We start from the raw sequence: 22,760 nt of genomic DNA on the forward strand, positions 1-22,760 counted from the left end.
GTTTCAGGCAGCTGCGCGAAGGAACGCTCGCGGAAAACGGTCTACAGAACGACAGTCGACTAACGTTGCTTCCAAGCGTGGAAACCGGATTGTTGGTAAGTTGAACTCTCGTGTCCTGCACTCGTATGTGATGGATATTAATCAAGTCGACCTACGGCGCACTTCGGCGCCGTAATGAATACTTATCAGCACGATTTTTATCTTCGTCGCTGTGAAAATACATCACCAGCTTGTGTGGAAGGCTTGGGTGGTAAATTCGGTCTGCTCCTCTTTCTTTCTTAATAACAAGGACAAACATTTTCTGTGTGTGCGTGCGTGTGTGTGTTCGTGTGATTATTAGGAATTATATTTTATTTATCTATTAAACATACGTTCCAGACCAAACATTTAGAAACTTAAAAAATTGACATTTGTTGGAATTACTTATTCAAGTGTAAAAATGTTCTTCTTAACAATAATTCTTTAGGCCTAATGTAACTTATTGGATTCGAAGAATTATTGTTAAAAAAACATTGTTATGGATATTTGAATAAATATAATCCAATGTAACAACAGTTTTGCTAATGTGCCTAAAAATTTAACTACAGATATGAAAATAATTTCATTGGACTATACAATAATTACATAGGATATTTAAACTGCAGGTTGCAAAAATGTTAAAACTTTTTACAGCATTGCTCATGCTTGAGTTTTTTTCCTACATAGTTATTTTAATAATGTTATTTTCAGATCTATTATATTATATATTTACTTAAATTTTTACAAAAAAAAAACAGCAAAATCGTTTTTTTTTTCGTGCAAAAATTTCATCTATTTAAAAGTATTTCCAAACTTTTGATTTATGAAACGTATAAAACAGAGATATGATGGACTGATTTCTCAAGTTTTTATTACCGATTTTTATTGCCGAGATTTATCCGATAGAAATGAAACAGGTTCAGGTTCGGACTTCCATCTGCCGTCTCGACAAGTGGTGGAGTTTCCAGCTGGTTCGTCGTGTTCGCACGACGGACTACGTCGCCGTCTGGTTTTTCCGTCGCGACCGCGATTGCAACCCGGATTCTCGCGCACTTGGCACACCGGGTCCCCGTCCTGGAACGGTTCCTCGCTCGTGGAGGACGCCGGTGACTCGGGCAACGAGGAGAGCGTACACGGAGGTGCGGACAAACGCCGTTAACTCTCCGGCGTTCGCGTGTGTATCGCCAGGTCACTTGGTTTCTCGGTCATATCGTCCTCGACACCTTTATCCTTCGATAGCAAACGGATCCAACCTGCTATCGCGATCAACGTATACCTATCTTGTCCCTTGGCCCTTCGTGTCAAGACAGATCTTGCTGATCTTTGAACGAAACGGATCTTTGAACCCCTTTAAACATTTCGTTTTTTATTTCGATGTTTAAAGTTCGAAAAATATGCAGATTATCTTATTTTTGTGCATGCCGAAAGCTCATTTAATTATTTCGTATCTTGTACTATATATAATATAATATAATTGTATATAAAAAATATGAGTATGAATTTAACATCATGGTTTAAAACTCATGATGTTAAATATATCTATATTTTTTAGAGTGTATTATATTATTATTTACGTTGATGTGCAACCTACTAGGATACTGGAGTTTATCCTTTTATCAATAAAATGTGATTAATTTTTCGATTCGCCAATTTCGTAATTATTTTTACAGATTTAAAAATCCTTTTCCAGAATAAAAATATATACACAAAATACAGTCAACAATTTTAAAACGTAAAAGAATTAGAAAATTATAGTTTTATTATCGTTTCTATGATCGATTCGTGACATTTATATAAAAAGAGACATTAGAAGATTTCAGACTTTGTACATGTACAAGTAAAACACGACAACTTAGCATGCCTTAAAAAATTAATGTAAATTATAATAATTTAATTTAATTTTTCATACCACTAATACCATAATTGGATAAATTTCTGTATAAATTTCTGTAGTACGGCAAATGTCGACTTTATAGAATTATCTCGTCACATTCGCATACGAGACATCTGGCCGCGGAACGATCCGCTACAGAAATCGGAACGCGTAAACATATGACGCCCAGGCCATATGACTTCGGGCGACTGTAATGTTTCGTAAGGTTCGGCCGAAGTAATATAATGTAACGTAACGTAACGTAATGTAACGTAACTCTAACTCAACCCTAACCGGTCGCAACACGACATATACAGGTGTTGTTCCGCGTGCAGAACACCAGCCTTTAGGAAACAAGGTGTAGCAACGTCACGGAAACGACTCTCTCCCCTCTCACTGTGCCGGCGTTTCCGCTTAAGAATCGTAGAGGATATTGTAGAGCCGAGAAACAAAACAAAACGAAGCTGAACGTAACGTTCGGAACTTCCTCGACACCGTTTGTGAAATCTGAAGAAGAGATGCCCGTAAAATCCATTCTATATAATTGCGTAAGCGTTGTAATTGCTTGTAATAATTAATCAATCACAGTCGAATATAAGGAGAATATTACAGTAATTATATTCGGTTGGTCAATTCTTATAACTACAATTAGGGGAGACTGGGGTTAATAGACTCATTTTTCATTTTCGAATTTTTACAGACGAAATTAAGAGACTCATTAAAAAATGAATTCTACACCAGTTACTAAATACATACATTTGACTACCTAATAATATTTTAATAAGGGGAAACTAATAACTAATATGAAAAAAATGCATTTTTCTAATGCATTCCATCTGATTCAACTTGCCCCGGGATCGGGGTAATTCGACTAAGATTATTAAAATAAAGATTAATGTATTTTAAGCTACATCTTTGGCTACACATTAATAAAACTTTTATAAAGATATATTTTAAATATATCTTAAATATATTAACACAAACATTCGCTTCGCAGAGCAAAACAATACTTGTTTTTATAAAATTTGTTCATTTCGTGCAAAAACATGTCGAATAAGTCTAGTTTTCGAGATTGGACATGAGGGAACTAAACTTATAACACTTACCACTGAGGAAAATCTCTTTAAAGGAATAAAATTTTGAGTAAGTACTATAAAAGTCGTCACTAAATGAGTCATACAGTTCCATGCTGTGGTTAGTCTACTATCCACATCCGTTCATTTTTTAAAAACATTAACAATATACGATAACAAAGACACATAAACAAAAAAAATCTGTTGGACTTTATTAAGTAAGAACTACACTTACTATCTAAGTAGAAATATCTCAGACAATCATATACGATTGTAAAACAAAAACTTTAAGAATACAAATATTTACTTAGGTGTACGATTTGTTAAAATTGTGGCATAACTTCTATCATAGATGTGTTCGCAACAAGATGTTACAGCAGACTTAACGACAGTCGCTGCTGCGTACTCAGACACGTTTACGCGTGTCTCGCGTGTTTTGTTTTTAATGTAGCCTCGATTATTCAACTGACCCCAGTCTCCCCTACACACACAAAAATATTATTGTATATCGCTATAAGAAAAGTGATTACTCAATTTATTTTCTTCCTTTTAAATAATCTTGAAGTTATCTTCAATAAAGAATATTTTCTTGGTAATAATTTTAAAATATACTTATTATAAATTTTATAAAAATTGTATTTTAAAGAATTAATTTTTATTTTTAAGAAGAATATTATAAAATTGTTCGAAGAAGCGACTTTATAATAAGCATATCAAATTTGTTTTAATTTAATAATCTTGATTGAAGTATTAAGCTTACTAGGATTCAGAATATATTATAAATAAATTTGATGCTTTTGATAAATTTATTACAGATTAGAGGCTATATGAACTTTTTAAATACTTGAAACAAATAATTACTTGCGTACAGTAAATATTTTTTTGTATGTACGCTTATGCAATTTAGAATAGATTTTACGTAGCGTTTTTTGATCTTTCTCCATTTACAGTATATTGAATAACGAACCAAATTTCTCTCGAGGTGCATTAATTAGGTGTACACACTTCAGCGCTCAACATATATCTGGCCACATACTGCTAACACTAAAATAAAAACAAAATTCTAAACATTTATTTATAAGATGAAAAGTAAATTTCTAAAAATTTTATTTTTTATTTTATTGTTATAAAAGTGATTTTGTTACTTAGTTGCAATGATGATATCGTTGATTAGGAATGATTGTAATGAGAGCAAATAATATAATTGATATAATTTTTAGAAACATTTTTTATCTCGCGTCTCACTCGCTTCTTCTTTCTAATTTTTTTTTGCCTTTTTTACATTCTGTAAAATTTTGCAGCTCCTTGGAGACTTTGTGGCACATTGGCTGAAAAATCTTGCTGCAAAGCATCCTTTGTTTTGTCAGAAAAACAACGATTTGACTATTGACTATTTGGAATCACTTATTTGTTTCGAGACTAACAATGATACAGACATTATTGCGTGCGTACAAGATTGGCTTATGATAAGTCCGATAAATTACAAAGAGCACGAATGAAAAAGATGCAAAAGATAAAGCGCCAGCAAAGTTGTTACTGTCATAGACATATAAGATAGACCCAACATTAGCTATATATACCTGTGTTTGGCAAAACGGTGTGACAAGTAAAATATCGAGGCATCTTAACAGTAAACTTACTTTGGTAATATTCAAGAATTAGGCTCATTCGACGCGTTTAAAGGCTGGAATAAATATTCTGCTTTAATTTCATCAAAATCGGTGAGAAAGATGGAATTCTTGAATATTACCCTTACTTTTATATTATTTTTTTCCGTAATATAAATGTCAAAATGCAGAGAAGAATAGGTTGCCCCGATATTTTGTCTCTCGCATCGTTCTGCAAAACCCAGCATATACTACAGAAAAGTATATGAACGCTGGGTCTATCTTATATGTCTATGGTTATTGCTACAACATTTACTTGTAACAAAAATAAGATCATTAGAGTGCAAAGTAAACAAAACGAAAACATAGATATCGTAGAATACAATACCAGACAGATAATTTAGGATAATTTGCAACTTATCATTTCTGATAAATTAAATTTCCTGGAAAAGAGAGAGACAGATAGAGAAAGAAAATTAACGAATGAATCTTTGTAAGTTTTCTTAACTATTAAAAAAAAAACAACTTTAACAAATAATCCTAACATTATAAGGTAACAAACAACGTAAGTAACAAGGATATACTTTTAACATTCGCTTAAAGCTCAAGTCTTTCACACTTTTGTCTCATATCGCAAGAGAGAGAGAGAGAGAGGAAAGGGGGGGGGGAGGAAATCTTGAACTTCAACATCTCGTTTGCGAAGAAACTCTCAGTTACGAGCATTTCTAAGCCTTTCCGGGGGTTAACGGGTTGAAGACATTAGGGGAAGGGACCCGAACGGGCTTTCTCTCTTTTCTCCCGAGTCTGAAATTGACTCCGACCGACCCGGGCTAGCAACAGCGCGCGCGCACGTTCCCCGGGTCCTTATCGCGCCATGCGACCGAGACTTGCTCGCATGACTGTCAAGGGGTCCGGCCCGCTCGGCTCGGCTCTGCTCGGCTCTCTCGGTCACCCGCAGTCAATTTTAAAGTCGGCCTCTGTGTTGGCTCGATCTCTATACGTGCCAACCGAGCCTGTATGCGTTGCGTGCGCGTCTCCCTTTCTCTCTCCTGCGCGCCCTCGCCTTCAACCCCCCTCCGTCTCTAGCCGCGATCAGGCCTACAGGGCGTCGCGGAAAAAAAGACACGTCTCGGTGCGTTCCGTAATTATTTCCTGTACGTTTGCACGACGGTTGTACTCGTGAATATTCGTCGGGAAATTAGATTCCCAACTAGATATCCCGTTAAACATTTTTGACAGATGGAATTATTGTTTCAGTACGTATCCAGCTACGCGTATTTTTTTTTTTTTTTTTTTTTGGTCAAGAAAGGCAATCATTTAACTGACCTTAATAATTTTATCATAAATCAAAGTTGTCATAAAATTGGAAATCAGGGAAAAATAAAAAGGAATTTTGCAAAATTTCCTGGAAAATTACAATTCTTGGCTTTAGAGAAATTTAATATGCGACATTACATCTACGTCTGTTTGGAATACTACCGACTTAACAATTAAATGCAAGCAGTAACATTAATAATAATATTTACACTGCCCCCTCTCCTCTCTCCCTCTCTCTATGTTAGATTACACTCTCAACAAATATTTGATGATTTTTAAACCAAGACGAAAATACAAAAAAATTTCAAAATATTATTGAAAGTATTAGGAAAAATAGTAAAATTTTCTTTGGAAATCAGGGAAGAGTTATGGAATTTTAGGAATTTGTGACAACCCTGTGTAAACACACATTCATGAAAAAATATTTTATATTTCGCAGTATCGCAAATGAATCTGGATTCTCCTTTTTTTTTTTAAATTACGCCGCCTTCGATCCCAATCAACAATCTGTGCTAAGGGAAAATTCAACAATCTTCCGTGAGCGTTTGTGAGTCGCTCCACACGCTCTTTGATACACCCTGTAGATAATACTAGTGGGTGGTTTTACGGGGCAGGGGGACGAGGCGAGACCTACGGGCCGGGTTCACACAGCTCGGCTGCGAGAGCGAGCGCCTCGCGATCGAAGAGCAGCGTTTCGTAGCGCGATTTATCTCTGCGCCTTCCTTTTTTCCTCGTCCGAGCGCTCGCCCGACGACCTGCCGAGTGAAAGAGAGAAAGAGAGAGAGAAAGAGAGAAGCCCGGTCGGCTTTTCGGACTTCGTCCGGCGACCAACTCTCGCCTGGCTCGCGAAATCACCGTTAGATGTTGGCAAAATGGCAGAATCCATCTTCCGAAATTCGATTAATTTTCGTACTCCTGGATCCAATCGTGATTCGACGCAACTTTTTCACGCATCATGGTTTTTCCTAACCATTCGTTATAGGGTTTTAGATTCTTTCTCGATTCTTCGATTATATTGGATCATCTAAAAAGTATCCGCGATTTTTTGTCACTAGATGTGTGTTGATGGTCATATATCTAGTGACAAAGTACCGCGGATATTTTTTAGATGACCCAATACTTCTATATCGAATTATACACCGATATAATTTAACTGATGAAAATTCTCTGGCGTATCCGCGATTATTAGATGTAACATGGGTGGAAAAAAAAAGATTCGTTAAAATAATTAAAAACTTCACTGATTCAGCAAATCTGCAATCGTAATATACAAACAGTTAATTTTCTATGTTAAAGTATTAACGAAGTACAGCTGTGAAGAAGATTATCGATTATAGGTAATCACATTTATTATAATATCACAACACAACAAACATAACTTTTTATGAAAATCAATCAAATATATAGATTACAATTTTTAACAAAACATGCTAGTATAAAATGACGCGTACTTTTACTGCTGTAATTAAGAAAACTTGTTATATTAACGTCTTTAGCAATTTTCATTGTAGTAAAGAATTAGCTGAATTAGCATACTAATAATTATTTACAAACATAATTTCTTTGTTGAATCATCATATCTTTTTAGTTATGCTGCGCTACGGAAACGTTATCCGGATGCCTCCATGTATCATCTTATTCTTGTTTAATCTTGGATGAATAACAAGGATAAAACGATACACGGAGGCACTCAGGTAACATTTCTGAACGCAATCTTATAGATGTTGAACTCGTCCAGCTTGCTATAGCTTTGCTTGAACTATCTAATCTATTTTTTTTCCGTGAATCTTTCGTATCTCCACCGACTGCGCGTTATTATATGTCGTTAATTTCGTTAATACACGCGCTGTTTTTTGTTATCGCTTTATTATTTTACAATACGCGCGTCATCTCTGATATTTTAAGATTTTAACGCTTTTCTGCATGAATAAAAATTTATTGTGGCGAGAAAAATGTGTTGAATGTCACAAGTCTTTACCTATATTTTATTTTGGGAAGTATTTGGGGCGCTAACAATTTATTAATTATCGATGAAAGTATAGTTAATTGTTTTCTGAGATAAGACAAGAGCTTTTTTAAATTAAATCTTCATCAAAGCAGACTATCTATCCATGAATCACTTTTAAATATTATATATCATCATATATATCCATTGTTCGATTTTTTTAAAATATAGAACTTCTTTTGATACTTTAAGGATCTAGTTTAAAAGTCGACAAAATCAAAGTAGACGAAATGACTGATTTGTAATTTTTTTATATTACTACAATTTGTAACAATTTGTTATATTTTTAAAATTCTCCGTGACTTTTGTTACAAAGTGTAATGATAAAATTAATTTCTCTCATTTCTTAAAAAAAAGTTAGACATACGGTATCTCAAAACTCAAAACTGACGATAAATATTTTAAAAACATTTTTTGTAACATTTAAAAGATGTATCGGATGTATAGTAAAGTATCTGTAAAGAAAATTAAATTTAGAAATGTATTTGATACTCACTTCTATAAATAAGCTATATACATATGAAAGTTGTGTGAATAAGATTACATTTTTATTTAATGATACATTTTTGTCGTTTATTTATTATTATTTTTATTATTAAAAATTAAAATTTTTTAATGATAACAAAAAAATCTAAAATTTTTTTTATAAGTTCAAATATTTAAATATACAAATAAATATACAAAATAACCGAAAAATAACTTATGCAAAGCTTCATTGCGATTCACTGATTATTTATAAAGATATAGAATAAATAAATATTTTGTTTATTTATTGGACAACTAGTTTATGCATCGCATTGTAACTTTATACATAAATATTTAAATAATCTTGAATACATTATGTGCTTATGTTGAAAAATTGAAATTTTTGTTATTTTTTTTATAATACATTTCCATATATTTTTATTAAAGCACAGATTAAAAAAATACTATAATACTATTTGTTAAAATAACTTATGATCCAGATAGTAAACCGTTACCAAATTCGTATTATTTTTAAATGTGATTTATAATAATCTGTAATTTTTTCATAATTTTCTTATTATTTCAAAAATATGTATTGTATAAAATATTCTTAAAACGAAAAGTCTATACGAAAATACCGAGATTATAATGTTTTTCATTTTCCAGAAAAATAAAATCAAGAAAGAGAACCTGATTTTATTCATTTTCTTCCGAAAAAAAATAGAAAAATAAAAAATAGTTAGAGATTGATAATAAAGCTGAGATTGTGCGTGCGTGCGTGCGTGAGTACATGTGTGAATAAATAATTATTTATTTTTATTATTTACATTACAGATATAGATTTTGTGATAATGAGTTAGAATAGAACTTTTGTGATAATGAGATAAAAAGTCTCATTATATATGAGTCTCATGTAAAAGTCTCATTAAACTTTTGTAATAATATACAAAGTATAGATTCTTTTCATTACAAGAGATTTTATTACAAATAAAATAAATCTGTATTATGCTGGAACTAATAATTCTATAGTTTTGTCTATAAATTTTTTCTTTTCTATTCTATAATACAACACATAACTTATTATTACAGCTTTAAGAATGCACATGAACAAAACAAATTTTTTTCTATTCAATAAAGTTTCAAATGCAAGAATAAAACAAGAAAAACAAGAAAAATTAAATATATGGAGTTAGAAAAAAGTTGGATTAGAATAAAAAATCATATTGTTTGCTTCTGGCTTTCCTAATAATCCCAATTTCTTACGTTCGATTTTATATTCCTTATTGTGTCCATTGTATCTGAGCCCTAATATTATTTGTATTATGTAATACAGATAATGTTAATTCGCTTCTTTTTTTATTAATATTTAATAATTAACAGAAAGAAATTAATTCATAAATTAACAGAAGTCTTATAAATGATCACGACAAGAAACTTTATTATTGAATTACTTATTAGAACATTTAAATGTAAAAGAAATCTTAAAAGTTGCGAAACCATTGACGTAGATCATAGAACCAGAAGACAATAATGTTGAAGTTATTAAAAAAAAAAATCAAAAATGTACAACAATGAAAGAACTGAAAAAGAAAAACTATTTTTTTTTCCAAATTTCGGAGAATTTTCCTTGAGCTAAGAACACTAGCCAAGTCTATGATAGGTTCCAAATTAATAATTTAAAAATTACGAATGACTTTGGAAAATGCAAGATTAGAATTTCGCGCTCAGAAATGAAATGGCAAAATGATCAGTGTGAAGGTACTGAATTTTGTTATTGTTTGAATTTTGTTATTGTTTGAATTTTTATTGAAGGAATGAAGTTCGAAGAAGCATTTTGTTATTTGTATTTTTTAAACACTTTTCATTTGAAAACTATCACAGCCTCGTATTAAATTTTCGTATTAAATTTTTCATCTTAAAATGTCACAAAGAATTTACTTTTGTATTTATCATAAGTTTTGGAATATTCCGTATACTTTATTCTACTATATTATATTTTATTCTATATAAGATGGAATTATTCATGAATTGACTAGTCAGAGTTTGGACATCATGTTTGAATAGTAGAAGATAATTTTAATATTAAAGACGATAGTTTCCTAACCGCTTTCTAAACCTCCCAGCCATCTTTGCGTCGTATATGTCGTTTGACTCACTACTTTATCCATGTCTCTGGATTTCCGGCGTTTTGGCTTAAACAGCAAATGAGATTATCGCATTAAGGCGTATACGATACACACCCACTTTACGGTAAATTGATTTCGCGGCCGAAGATGACAGCAAGCCAATCGGTGCTATATAGCGTCGGTTATTTCCGTCGGAAATACATCGGCCACTATTAACCGTTGGAATAATTGGATAAAGTTATAGACGGATTATCATCGCATTTGCTCTCGCGCTGACCCGAGTTTTCCTTTCATTTCTGGAATTTCAAGTGAAATGAATTAAAAGATGCGTGGTCGGGATATTGAATTGAGCGAATCATTTTTTTCTATTTGTATAGATGGAAAGAGAAAAAGTGAGATTAAAATATCTGCGAAAATATATCCGATATAAAGTTCAGTTACCGTGTATATATATTTTTGGTGCAACAAAGAGAAAATATTAAAATTCGATGAAGTGATATCCGAGCAAAGATCATGTTACATCGAGTTTTTATTTTTGTATGGATATATGGATCTATATATTTTTTTCTTATTCTTTAATATCTAATTTTATTTTAATTTAGATAGCGGAAAGCGAACAAGTTCATCGTCAATTATGCGATCGACCACGTCAGCGTTCAATTTACTCTTGACCCGTATCGCTTTTATTATCGCTTTCACTCGTTTAGTTTTGTTCGTATCAGCTTTCGAGAAGTTCCAAATGTAGCAGAACATGTACGTAGAGATCACTTCAACCTCGTGTATAAGAACCTAGTAATTGAGTGTGCGAATTTTAAATCTGAGACACAATGAAAAAGCAATGGAAAAGCACAAAATCGTGTAATTCTGCAAAAAGAGTCTGGTCGCATTAATTAAAATTCTGATTGAAAATGAACAAATCAGAATTTTTTGTTAGAGTCCGTTATAAGTAATTCTAATTAAGATAATCAGAATTCTGATTGATACAATTTTCTGATTTGTTCATTTTTTAATTAGAAATTTTCCTCATTGTGATCTACATGATTTCTGAGGTTAAAGTCTTATTACCTGTTCCTACACTGCAAAAGATGTGTACTAAATTTTAATAAATATTTATTTGAATAATACTAATTAAATATTTACTAAATGTAAAAATATATTTGATATAAAAAAAACCATTAATTTTATTTAAATGTTATTTTTTATTGAGGAATATTTATTTACTGTAAATAAATATTTAGTTAGTATTTAAACAAATATTTATTAAAATTTAGTTAACTTTTTTCAATGTATTGTTTGTATTTTTTAATTGTGTTTCAGGCCTAACAGTTTTTTTTTCTGATTAAATCTATTGTAATTTTATGTATATGGTTGAGATAATCAGAACTTTGAGATCGTGATTAATCTTCTAGTTCATTCATTTTTAACTAAAAATTTTTTTCAATGTGTTCTACTTGGTTTTTGATAGGTTGAAATTTGTCATTATCTTTTTTTATAAGCTTTTCAATTGTATCTCAGGCTTAATACGCTTTTTTATTACCGCTTAAAAAGTGTTAAGATTTAACACTTTTTAAGAAATTCTTGGAAAAATTTATTGTTCAACTGAGAAAGTCAAGTTCGTACGTACAAAATAATTCTTTCTAGAGAAATTTTAAGAGCTAGTCGGAGCCACTTCGTAATTCTTAAACGGTTCATCGCGATTCACGAGTCCCGCATCCGATCGATCGTTGCCGCACCGAGGAAGTTCGCTGTGGGAGACTCAGGCGAGATTGGGTGCGGGGAGTGAGCTCGATTGGTTAATCGTTTTGCAAGAGCGTTTCTCCGAGCGACGAGATCAGGCTTGGGACACACTCCGCTCACGAACGATCGAAAGAGCGCCCGATTTCGCGATGGAGGCGAAGACGACTTGCGCAGCCTAAAGAATATACAAGAAGAATATATAAATATGTACAGTATAATTTTTTTTTTTAAAAGAGATCTTAAAGCTGCTCGAAGAGATAGATTGATCGGTTTGTCAATTTCTGCAAAATTTCTGTTTTTCAGGTTCTTTGGAATATATTGTTTATTCAAATAATGTCCGTTTGTCATTCTTTTTCTAATTCTTACATTGAGAAAAATATCGAGTTGAATTAATTGAAATTGTGAAATTATTGAAAATAGACGAATCAGAATTTTCTGGTCAAATCTACTAGAATTTTAGAGATTCTTGAGATAACCAGAAATCCAATTGATATAATCAGAATTTTCTAGTTCGTCCATACTGAACCAAACATTTTTATCAGTATATTATAGAAATGGAAAAAAATAAAGAGTGAGTTGAACTGAAATTAAAATTAATTTCACGAAAACGGACATAGATGTTCACCGAGAAAGTTGTAGTGTAAAATTATATTACACGATACATTTAAATGTTTTCGTTATATATATATTGTATTTACATTTATATTAAAATTTATATTTAATTAAAAATTTTTCACGTTTTTGTATTAAAAGATGATATTGAGAAGATATTTAACATGTAACACAATCTATTTTTTTTCGACAAATAAAAAAAAATAGATTTTTAAATGCAGGAGGAAATTCGCGGTAAACAGCGCAGGCATTTAAAGATATGACGATTTGGAACATCTTATGTACACATATACATATAACGAAAGTTGGTACGCCATACATATTTCCTATTTCGCTTTGGCACTGCGAACAACTGATACCGGTATCTTGTCCTTTGCCATGAATAGAGTTTAATGCGACACGTGGAGCAAACGCATCGGTTCGATGGCTCGTTCGAGCAGCACCGTTTTCGCTTGCAGTTCGTTGCAACATCGGATACGACGATCGCATGTGCAAGCGGCGCGGCGGGGTCGATTTCTTATATTTAGCGTCGGCTAGATTAATAATTTATAGCGTCGCGCACGACGACATAAGGCGAGTAAATTTAACATTCGCGACTCTCTTCCGCTATCCACCGATCGCAACCTACGGATATTGACGCAGAGGGACAGATTCCTGAGATAATTTTGTTCAGCTCGTTGTAGAAGCGATAGCATTCTGTTTGTTCAGATGCGTGAACGGGCACTCGATTGCGTTAAAAATTGTAGATTATTAAGAACGTGATACGCAGGCACGCGTGAAGGTCGCATTCTTCTATGTGGCACTTTTACGCTGTATTTTTGCCCATCGAACTTGATCGTGATAGATTGTTAACGGATAAAAAGGTTTTGTCCTGTTGAAATTCTTCCTACATCCTTGTCATTGTTACGTTAAATGGAATGATAAAAAAAACTCGGAAAAAAGACATTTAATTCCGTAAAATAGTATTAATCTGATATCACGTATCTTTCTAATTTACTTTTTTGGAGCATTTTAGGATTATTTTTAATTTCTCTTTCAAAGAGAGACTCATAATATTGAAATTGCAAAGAAATATTCATAATAAAGAAAAGAAAATAACAAGAAATTTTTTTTTACGAGATTTATCAAAAAATAAACATGCCTATGCAGAGGATCTTTTTCGAGTCAAAAATCTATTTAGCTGCCCACGAATTTTACTTTAATGTGCACAAATAGGTAAATTCTTCATTTAACTTCAAATAAACAAACTTTATTAAACATTTATTTTAAATAGAATTTTAATATGACATTTAATACCAAGATTTAATCGAAAAAATTGAAAATATTTTGAGATGTGGTCTTTGACATTTGATTTGCGTTAATAAAAAATTAATTTCAGGACGGTTTTGCTGAACTGTCTAAAAATTTAGCCAGATACAGATATGAAAATAATTTAAGTGAACCATCAAAATAATTAGGGTAAGTACGCCATTCAATGTGTGGACCCCCTAAGCTAATTAATTCATAACATATTTTTACGCCGAAAAACAAATTGTACAGTGCTTTCGAAAATCTTTTACTTTCAGGATATTACCCGTGAAAAACAATGTATTCATCTTGTGAGACTAGAATGAGAATTTATATTATTACTTTATTTTTTATGATCATTGAATTATGTTGCCATGGATAGATCACCGATTATCATTGAATGTCACTACCTAAAAATCGAATATTAAACAATTATATTTCAAAATATTGGGTCAAATAATAAAATTTAAATATAATGTTTATTAAAGTCATTTTTCTTATAAAGAATTCTTATATTTACGTATACAAATTTTAAAATTTATGAACTAAACAATACATATTTTATATAAAATAATCGAAAAAATTATAAAATAAGATAAACATTTAGGTATCAATTGCTTCTATCATATAAAATTCTACGTATTTTACGTAAGTCTACGTAAAATAATAAAATATAATATAAACTTTTATAATGAAACATAAAATAATTATATAATAAAACAAATAATTACACATAGAACTGTCTTATGCTTCATTACTGGATTGGCAAACATTTCTTATGACTATAATTGCCATACTTATTTGTTTCACACAATGTGCCATGGTTCAACCATTAGTCCATTCATGACCTTGCAATGTGGTCCATTTATGGAAATGTATCAATTATCACATAATCTATAATCCTGTGCATAAGTGTAAATAGTTGCCGAAAGTAGAGAGTAAAATCCTATTTTAAAGCGTATATCTTCAACTTTAATAAGATAATAAAATATATTTCCATTAAATAGTTTCAGTAATCTTTGCAAAATCGGGAAAAATAAGAAATGCACAAAGATGCATCTTGCGAAATGTATCTTGCGAAATTGCAGCGTCTTTGCTGCGCCTGTCTGAGTGTAATTAACATGGCGGCTGTTTCTTTACTAGTTTATAATTTCTCCACCACAAATGGCGCGACGACATCACGTATAATAATAAAAATATTTAACTAGTTCATCCGTTGCACCGATCTATCAATGGCATACTTATCCTACGTAGAATGTTCAGGCTGGTGGCCAGAATGTCAAACATTTTTTTACAACATTAATTATCATACTTGAAATTCTTATGTTTTGATGGTTCAACAAAATTATTCTCAGATTTATATTCAGCTAAATTTTTAGATATTTCAGCAAACTCGTTCTTTCCGTGTTTATTTAATAAATTTCCGGTATCTGTGTATAAACTTCGTTTTATGATGTTTGTGTTTTTATTTATCGACTGCTTTTTCGAAGCTGCAAAGAGAAAGGTCTCTTCATTGGTTTCTTAAAAGAAACGACTTTGATAGACTTTGATAGACTTTGCAACACAGTCGTGCGCGATTCCCGCGAAGTCCCGGGACTTTCCTCAGACCGAATCCGTGAATCGAATTACCGAATCCGACGATGACCGCGTCCGGCGAAAGGAAGTCCGTTAGGTGTGCATGAGGGATGCCTAACTGTGCTCGTCGAGGGTCTGAGCCTCGATTCCGCGAGGTTTCCTCTCTTCTGCAGGTCTTCTCGCGTCTTCTATCTCGCACCACGGTCTCATCTTGTACCGGTAACACTTGGAAAAAACCGATACTATTATTATTCAATCATAAAAAAGGAGGAAAAATACATATTCTGAAAATCGCATCCGAATCAAACGTTATTTCGTGAATATTCTTGAAACGCTGCAGAGAATTAAGAATGAATATTATTAATGTAGAGCTAAAGATTACTAAACTAATTGTGGATGAATAAATTGGAAAAATATACTTCATCGCATTCGAATCAAACGTTATTTCGTAAATATTCTTGAAACGCTGCAGGGAATTAAGAATGAATTATTAATGTAAAGCTAAAGATTACTAAACTAATTGTGGATGAATAAATTGGAAAGATAAACTTCATAAATGACGCAAGAACTAATTAAATGAAGACTAAGTTTATCTTGTATTAGAGTAAGGTAATTCCAAAGTTATCGTCATAACGTAATTCCAATTTTTGCTTAATTAGGTGTGTTTCTCTTTATAATCGACAAGTGATAGCGCAAAATGGAAAATTGTGTTATGTATTGAATAGATGTAGAATTCCCTTATTAATACTATATATAATATTGTAATCGATATTTCTCTTCATGTTATTATGAACGAGTCACAATTATCATCAAAATACGGATCTAACACAGTCAAATAATAAACATTGTCCGTTGACAATGAATTTCTTGAAAGAGATTGTACTTTTTTTTTCTCATCTTAAAATAATAATATAAATCTTATAATATTATTTTATAGTATTGTAATAATTCTTATACAATACATTTATTTTAAATTTAAATAATATATCATGTCTTTTTCAGATTGTGTTCAAATTAAGTAAAAAATGTTGCATAAAAGATTAATTAATATTATAGTACTGTAAATATTACTGTACAGTGGCATTATTTTACACAGTGCTATAATAATTTTTATAATACTGTTATTTTGTTGGGAATTTTAGCCAACTTGTACATATAATTAGTATATTAATAATTATGTTATTAAAAAAATGCACTGTAATAAGCTATTACATTGCGTCGCATCGTTTGTTATCTTGAAGACGCAAGTAAGCGGTTTCTCACATTGATCATACGTCTCTCGATAGCGACATCAAATACGCAGTCGAACCGTTATCATTTCTGAAATAACGATCCTCTCCTATTGTTTCAGGCGCAACGACCGGAGCAGAGTGTAATGCAGGCCTTAGAGAGCCTCAATGATTCACAGGTGAATGACTTCTTATCCGGCAAGGCACCACTTAATCTTACAATGCGACTAGGCGATCACATGATGTTAATCCAGCTGCAGTTGTCCACCGTAACCCCGACATCGCCGACCGCCAGTCAGGCGAGCTCTGCCAACAGTAACGGCCATAGTCACCACAGCAGCAGTAGCAGCAACAATAGCAGTAACGTTGCTAGTTTGCCCAATAGTAGCAATACCACGAGCATGTCCAATTCGTCTGGCGGTCATTCGTCGTTGCAAACCAGAAGATGCCTGACGGCTAGATCACCGGGAAATATTGTTAAGCCGCAGAACGCTACCGGGGCACCGGCTGGCAGAACGTCGCATCTAATTAGTAGCCTTGCCAGCGCCCTACACGCAGCCGCCAGTTACAGCAACAGCAGCAGCTTACCTACCGCCAGCATTACCACTACGACTACCAGCCCGGTATGTTCCAGCCGGGTTACAACATCCTCTTCATCCGTCTCGACGGTGCCAATTAGCCCGGCGCATTCATTGTCGTCGTCCAGCAGCAATTCGGGTCAATCGCAATCTACGCGTGGCAATTCGCATAACGTTCCACCTACGAATGGCAGTTCTTCCAACGCGTGCCAGCCCTGCCCGCTCTATCACCACCATCATCATCACGGCCATCACCACGGTCATCACCATGGCCATCATCACCACCACCATCATCACCATCATCATCATCATTCGAGGAACAAACCTAGCTTGCCCAACCTTTCCACTTCCTCTTCTTCCTCTTCCTTCAGTTCGGGTTCGTCTCCGATTCAGGAGCAGTCTGCCTTGGAGCCGATGTCCTACGACGCGACGCTACCCAGGAAGAAGCTCTGCAGCGGCCACCATCATCATGGCCAGCCATCATCGTCTGTTACCACTAGTGGCATGGACGCCACGAGGAGTCAACACGAGGAATCTAATCCGCAGAGCCCAACATGCGCCTCATCGCTGATGCTGGAGCAATCGCCACCCAAGCCCGCCACCCTCGACACTCGAGCGCTCGCCGAGGCATCTCGGAACCTTACTCAGAAGCTGAAGCAGCTCTCCTCTGAGGTACTCACCTCGCGGGTCGACCTCGCAGAGGTATACATTGTTACCGAAGCCAGTTCCCCCTGTGTATCATTATTCGTGATTTATATTCGTGATTGCACGTCGATCAAGGTCCTAAGAGGTGCGCCGTGATTGGTCGCGAATTGAATTGTTTGGCCTGATTTGGTCTCTTTTTGAATTGGACTACTTATTTATTGGATAGAATTCTTCGATGATACTAAATTTATTTCTTGACTGGATAAAATTTTCAAAATATGAAACACTTGCTCACAAAATACTCTCAGGTCCTTAAATTTATCATATTTATATTATATTTAACTATATTTTAATAACATTCAAATTTTAATGTTCTGTTATGATGTGTATTCTTAATTAATATTACTATATTAATACTGATTTTATATTTGAAACATAGTTTTAAGTTTAGCATTACGTGTGTAAAATTTATATTTTGGAACTACATAATTTCATATAAATAAACTTAACACCTCATTATTTAATTACATTTCATGTTCGTAAGCTTAAACAGAGTCTCATAAGATTGAATTCAATTTTTCCATAACGTTCTGATTTTCTTAAATAATAACGTAACATACACTTATGAATTTTTTAAAACATTTCTAAATTTTTAAACTTTTAAAAAATGAGAAATTTGAAAAATATAACAGAGAAGGGAAGGTAGGATATAACAAAACACACCAATTTGACAACTTATTTGAGCTTTTAAATACGAAAATAACATATTTCTAAAGCGATATGTAAATTTTTTTTTCTTTTTTTGAAATCTTCTCTTCTTATTAGAAAAGTGTTTTGTACGTCATCGTGCATAAGTACGAAGGCAACTAAGGACGTATCAATAGATAGAACGTGCAGAATCTTACGTATCTCTTTAAATTTAGGAGAACGCGAGACGCAGGCAAGGCGCAATAATAGAGAGTATGCATCATCATGGCAAAGGTGTGTATTCCGGCACGTTTAGCGGCACTCTGAACCCAGCCCTCCAGGATAGACACGGTCGGCCGAAGCGGGACATTAGCACCATCATTCACATCCTGAATGACTTGCTCTGCGCGACACCGGCCGCATCCGCAGGCCACTATAGGCATCATCATCACAGGCATTCGCATACTCGCCAGCAATCTTCCTTGATGTCCGCGTCTTCCGCGGGCACTACAACTACAGCGAGTGGATCTACTTCGTCGGTCGGCTGTCATGATTCCACACCAGGCTACTCCAGTGGTGTGCATTTATAAATTTATATCGAATAATACTTTTAAATAATAAAACAAAGAAAAATATTTTATAATATATTTAATATTCAAGGTACTAAATATAGAATTAAATTATATTATATATGTTTAATTATTTTTATACTTAACGTGCCTTGTATTGTTATAATAATTATAACATAACACGTCACTATTTTTATTTTAAAAAAATATCTAGAAACTTTTATCTTAATACCTCATTAATTTCTGTTAATGCGCCGTGTGATGTTTGGAATGTAGAAGAATTATCAAAGGAGAACGAGGCAACGAAGGGCAAGATGCGTCGGCTGCGCTTAGTCATGGAACAACGTCGTGCTAAGAGAAAAGCCAGGCGACAGGCGCGAGCAGCACCGTATACCACACAGTGGGCTGCGATGACTCCCGCCGATCCGAACCACGAGCCGAACACGTCAACTGCGACCTCGAGCACCACCACCACTACTAACAGCGCGGAGCCGCAGAACGAACCGGAGCTTCAACCGTGTAGCCCCGAACCGGTCGTAGCTTAAATACCACGTCACTAACAGTCAATTCACGGCACAGTAATATCTTCTATATTCATATACATAGAGTATGATTGTCCGTTTTCGTTTCTACCTATCGCACTGATTTATTCCGAAGGAAGAAAATGCAGAGTCGAACGTGTTCTATCGCGCAGTTACACTTGTTCCTTACAACTCTCGTCCCGCGCAACCAAACGCTGCAAAACGTTTTAAACATTTGATTCGACACTCGTTCTCGTTGATACCCCGTACACGGTCTCGATCATTACCGTGAATCCACTGAGTTTCTCTCTGTATTATGCAAGTGTCTCGCTTTCTCCGATTTGCGTTACTTTATGCAAATAGACGTAATCTGCGAGGATTCACTAGCTGATGAATCGAAAGATGAATTCCAATCGAATATCCTTTCTTTTTTGTATAGCACTCGAAACTATTCTTTGAATAACATTTTTTTTATATCTTTTTTTTTGTCTTTGGAGTATATCATGGTTTTAGGATCCTATTCTTAGAAAAAAACGTATATACACGAAAAATTAGGGACGTATTATAATATACGTAATATATATACGTAATATATATACGTAATATATACTACACTATTTCTCTAGTTTTTCATATACGTTTCTTTTCAAAGGTAAGGATTCAAGAATTTCTCTTTTCTTTTTAGTTTGTTTTTAGATCGGTATCTTTTTGCGGTATAACATGCATTGCATTAGTCATCCCACAAAAAATCACTTACAATTCATCCATGGACCATCATTTTAACTCAATCGCGTTTGCTTATTATTATCATCAGTGTACAATGACAACGCATTACTATCATTACATAAACGTTTCCCATGATGACATGTGAAACATTGTAGGAGCGCAATGGGGCATTTTGGACGTCTATAAAACTGGTCGTGCGTGGAGCTATATATTAGGCAATATATAGTGTTACCGCTATAATAAAATGTATATTATACATATATTATATATATATATATATCATTATATTGTCATTATATTGTATGTATTTAGAGTAACGAAATACTGGGTATCCTATGACTATCGTTTCCCAACATTAATAAAACGGTGATCTCGCAGTGTTTGGCCGGACTCAGGACTTGATCGTAGTTGACAATAATTACGCTCGGCGAATGAATCAGTGTGACGGTTTTACGTATCTATACATCGACATCGGGAAGTCGATGAATTGTTCTGAAAGAGAGAGAGAGAGAGAGAGAGAGAGAGAGAGAGAGAGGGAGAGATTGAGAGAATGAGAGAAAAAAAGAAAAAAAAATAGAGAGCAAAAGCTCTTATTAAGGCTACCTATTAAGGAATCCTGTTAAGGAACTTCCTGTTAGAAGTAAAACTCGCCGATAAATACGCTGCACGCGTTCAAGGGAAGAAATGGGAGGCAGGATCGCCATAGTTTCGTCTGTGCGCGTTTACTACGCTCTCTCTTGACAATTCTTTCGCTATCGGGCACTTGAAGTCTTATACGTAGATGCGAATAGAACTTTGATTACTCGTAGAAGTTGCGAGAGAAGCAACGGTAAATCTCGCGTTTTGCTGTGCACTTTACATGAAACCGCTATTATTCTTGAAATAAGAAAAAAAAGAAATGTCACGGTAACTCGCGCGCGACGGAATTAGTGCAAAGTTGTATTTCGCGTCCTGATTGATATAAATTATCGTAATTTGTTTTTGTTAGTAGCAAGTGCACTTTCCAACGTCTTCTTCGAATTAAAATTACACTAACGCATTCGCGAATGATGTACGCGTTGGGGTATTTTCCATTTAAAAATCTTAGGTGATTTCGTCAATTACCAGCAATGTTTGTATATTGATAGTGTATTGTACACTTTACTCGTTTGAAATGTAAAGTAACAATGCAAAAGAATAAGATCTAAATGAGAGTAAAGTGAACAAAATGAAAGTTTGTGTTTTCTTCATTCAATTGTCTTTACAATTTGACGAAACACAAAAGTATCGTTTTATTCAGTATTTTTCCTATACGTTTGTTCTTTCTTCGATATGTATTATTCAATCAATATTCCAGAGAAATCTGTATTATTTATTTTCGTAAATACATTATCTTAATTTGATCGCGTTTATGAATTACTAAAAAAAAAATAATAAAAGAAAAATGAATAATAAAAGAAATGAAAAAATGAAAGAAAGAAACAAAAGAAATGAAAGATTATTTTTTACGTTGTATGTGATGTATAGATCCAAAAATAGGGAAAACCATGTATCTAAGTGAAGTGCAAAGCGATTCAATATCGAGTTGAAAATAGTATGTTTAATTCTTACGAAACATATGACACACATGATGAAATATTTCTTAGTCTCTGATCAATCATATCTTGATGCTTGGTTACCCTTTATCAGGATCTCACATGCATTATTCTTCGAAGAGACGATAAGGAAGGGGAATAAGATAGGAAGGGATAAGATCCACGCGAATCGAAGAAAGCGACGTAAGATTTTAACACAGATGAAATGCATTACGTGATCGTATTGCACGTTGTGCTACGGCCCCACGATTTAAGTTTAAGTTAATTAGGTACTACAGATAATACACAGTGTCACATACTATTAATAGAATACATTGCGTTTAGGTTTACTTTAGGAGAAGAAAATATTATTACCATTATTACATTATTATATATCATTAGTATACCGCTATTACAATTTTTGCAAAACTGGCTCAATATTGTAATATACGACTATCGGAACCTTTATCGAGTACCAAAATAAATAAGATTGCTTGCTAAGTTAAGGACAAGTTTATTTTGCGCTTCTCGTTTGACTGCGTGAGATGTCTGGTGTC

The 22,760-nt window shown here is 33.6% G+C and overlaps 1 protein-coding gene across 3 annotated transcripts in view; it reads left to right on the top strand.

Annotated features, from left to right (window-relative positions):
* LOC105153669 (uncharacterized) overlaps positions 1 to 22,704 on the top strand; it is a 54,726-nt gene extending 32,022 nt beyond the window's left edge. For 2 of the 3 annotated variants that reach the window (XM_011068648.2, XM_087408239.1), the window contains exons 2-5: positions 8 to 95; positions 17,047 to 18,204; positions 19,071 to 19,410; positions 19,680 to 22,704. In XM_011068648.2, the coding sequence (XP_011066950.2) occupies positions 8 to 95; positions 17,047 to 18,204; positions 19,071 to 19,410; positions 19,680 to 19,948 (1,855 nt within the window). In that variant the 3' untranslated portion in view covers positions 19,949 to 22,704. The remainder of the gene's footprint in view (positions 1 to 7; positions 96 to 17,046; positions 18,205 to 19,070; positions 19,411 to 19,679) is intronic. The other variant, XM_087408238.1, reaches the window with a different exon arrangement.
* The last annotated feature ends 56 nt before the right edge of the window (positions 22,705 to 22,760 follow it).

Source organism: Acromyrmex echinatior, chromosome 7, assembly GCF_024713525.1.
Source record: "Acromyrmex echinatior isolate Ae372 chromosome 7, ASM2471352v2, whole genome shotgun sequence".
Taxonomy (NCBI): domain Eukaryota; kingdom Metazoa; phylum Arthropoda; class Insecta; order Hymenoptera; family Formicidae; genus Acromyrmex; species Acromyrmex echinatior.